This window comes from Chiloscyllium plagiosum, chromosome 34 (genome assembly GCF_004010195.1).
Source record: "Chiloscyllium plagiosum isolate BGI_BamShark_2017 chromosome 34, ASM401019v2, whole genome shotgun sequence".
In the NCBI taxonomy this organism is placed as follows: Eukaryota; Metazoa; Chordata; class Chondrichthyes; order Orectolobiformes; family Hemiscylliidae; genus Chiloscyllium; species Chiloscyllium plagiosum.
This window is the reverse complement of record NC_057743.1, coordinates 19,987,644-19,990,506: the sequence shown is the minus strand read 5'-3', so window position 1 is coordinate 19,990,506 and position 2,863 is coordinate 19,987,644. Positions and strand designations below refer to the sequence as shown.

At 41.8% G+C, this 2,863-nt stretch overlaps 1 protein-coding gene across 10 annotated transcripts in view; it reads right to left on the bottom strand.

The window, feature by feature from the left end:
- The window catches only part of si:ch73-15b2.5 (rho guanine nucleotide exchange factor 19), a 23,355-nt gene extending 21,259 nt beyond the window's left edge, over positions 1–2,096 (bottom strand). For 5 of the 10 annotated variants that reach the window (XM_043675735.1, XM_043675741.1, XM_043675742.1 and 2 more), the window contains exon 1: positions 1,037–1,401. In XM_043675735.1, coding sequence (XP_043531670.1) covers positions 1,037–1,091 — 55 coding nt within the window. In that variant the 5' untranslated portion in view covers positions 1,092–1,401. The other 5 variants (XM_043675737.1, XM_043675739.1, XM_043675736.1 and 2 more) reach the window with 5 other exon arrangements.
- Positions 2,097–2,863: the final 767 nt, after the last annotated feature.

The window sequence follows — 2,863 nt, the reverse complement described above, 5'->3', positions numbered from 1 at the left end:
TATTTTAAATCTAATAGAATTATGGTCGCTGGCCCCAAAGTGCTCCCCCACTGACACCTCAGTCACCTGCCCTGTCTTATTTCCCAAGAGTAGGTCAAGTTTTGCACCTTCTCTAGTAGGTATATCCACATACTGAATCAGAAAATTATCTTGTACACACAAATTCCTCTCCATCTAAACCTTTAACACTATGGCAGTCCCGTCAATGTTTGGAAAGTTAAAACCCCCTACCATAACTACACTATTATTCTTACAGATAGCTGTGATCTCCTTACAAGTTTGTTTCTCAATTTCCCTCTGACTATTGGGGGGGTCTATAATACAATCCCAATAAGGTGATCATCCCTTTCTTATTTCTCAGTTCCACCCAAATAACTTCCCTGGATGTATTTCCAGGAATATCCTTCCCCAGCACAGCTGTAATGTTATCCCTTATCAAAAATATGGTTTGGTAATATACACCATTTTATAATGCATCCATAAACACCTTGGGTCACTTCACCATGTTAATGAATACTATATAAAAGTTGTTGCACTCTTTCCTAACATCATCTTGTTGGTGAGGATTTGAAATTGATCAGCTGATATCAACAACTTCCCTTCCATAAGATAATTCATAAGTTTAACAACCAATAAATCACCTCTTTCCTCCACTTGCCAGCGAGACACCAATTAAAAATCCACATTGTATACAGCTTTCCAGCTATTTTTGATGTGTAGTCAATTTGCACTAAGTAAATTCCAACAAACTGATACATTAATGTATGGGATATATCTTAAGTATTCACTAATGGATAAATAGTCCCCAAAAGACCAGTTGACTATTCATCAGCATTTCTTTAAAAAATACAGCCTTTAAATCCACCCATGGGGTCAAATGGGGTTATCAATGTAACTTTTCTTTGGAAAGACAACATCTTCGATAGTGCAGCACTCCCTCAGTACTCTGCTGGAGTGTCAACTGACGTTTTTGTGGTTAAGGCTCTGCTGTAGGACTTGAAGCCTGAACCTTGACTCCCAGGAAAGGTCCACTTACGTGTCTGGACATACTTGGATTCTCTTTTCTTCAGTTGCTCAATCCTTTCAGACATTTCCCTTATTCTGACTGGCACCTTCTGGGTTCTGTAAAACACAAGAGACTATGAACAGAGCTATCTGTTCCAAGCTGAGAATTAAACACCAACTTAAAGCCTTCGGTGAGTGAGCTAGCAGACTGGACTGGAGTGAAGAAAGGGTCACCTTCACCAAAAACGATGGAGAGAAAGTAGAGACAAGATTTGCAGGAAGAGTCCCTAATATGTACTTTTTAAAAACATATCTGGGGGAAAGGGAAAGCTCAAATTATTTCCAATGAGTGTATTTGGATTCCAACTGGAGCTTGAAAACACACACAGCTCCATCTAATACCTAAACCCAATCGCTGATTAATCGTTGCAGCCCCAGATGCTGTGAATTCTCCAAGATTAAAAGATTCCAACGTCGACCCGTTTCGTATGAGGAGGAGGAGGGAGGGTCCAATCAACTGCCCGAACAACGTAGTTGTAATTGTATATTGAAACAAACCAATAAATAATATTGCCTCATAAACATTCCACTGCCAGAGAGGCTTGAATGTAACCTCCTGCCCCGGGCAGATTAAGCACTAACCCCCGTCTCTTAAATTCCCCAAAAACATTTTATGAACAAGACCCGACGCAATTGACAGGAGCAATATATGACACAAATAATCAGCTTCATAGCCTGATAGTGCGAATGACACTCTGTTTTCTGATCAATAACATTTCATCGAATGAATGCAGACAATTAATTAATTAATTCTTCCTACAGTTTGAGGCTTCGGAATTCACCAACTCTTGTCTTTTTTTTAACCTCGTTGTCTCTTTTAGTTTTTCCATCGTCACTGGCTATCCTTGCCTTTCTGTGGCATTTTTTTTAAAATTTCAGGATAAAAATTCACCCACAACAGAGGAATTGATGTTGTACAGTGGGGCCAGTTTGTAGCAGATAGTTACCACATTAGCAGCAAATTCCATCAGCATGACACCATCAGAATCATATGCTGGCTCAGTTTGAATGTCCAGATTGTTCCAGAATGCAAGGCCCCCAAGTGACTAGTGGTTACCATGGTTACCAGTGAAAGGAAGATGTCCTCTCATATTCTGTGTTTCTATTGCCTTCATTATCACTGGAATGATTTTTCCATAACAGCACAGTGGTTAGTACTGCTGCCTCACAGCGCCAGAGACCCAGGTTCAATTCCTGTCTCAGACGACTCTCTGTGCAGAGTTTGCACATTCTCCCTGTGTCTGCGTGGGTTTCCTCCGGGTGCTCCGGTTTCCTCCCACAGTCCACAGTGCAGGTTAGGTGAATTGGCCATGCTAAATTGCCCGTAGTGTTAGACCATAAGACATAGGAGTGGAAGTAAGGCTATTCAGCCCATCTAGTCCACTCCGCCATTTAACCATGACTGATGGGCATTTCAACTCCACTTACCCGCATTCTCCCCGTAGCCCTTAATTCCTTGTGACATCAAGAATTTATCAATCTCTGCCTTGAAGACATTTAGCGTCCCGGCCTCCACTGCACTCCGCAGCAATGAATTCCACAGGCCCACCACTCTCTGGCTGAAGAAATGTCTCCGCATTTCTGTTCTGAATTTACCCCCTCTAATTCTAAGGCTGTGCCCACGGGTCCTAGTCTCCTCGCCTAATGGAAACAATTTCTTAGCGTCCACCCTTTCCAAGCCATATATTATCTTGTAAGTTTCTATTCGATCTCCCCTTAGCCTTCTAAACTCCAATGAATACAATCCCAGGATCCAGACCTGCCATTCCAGGGATCATCCGTGTGAATCTTCACTGGA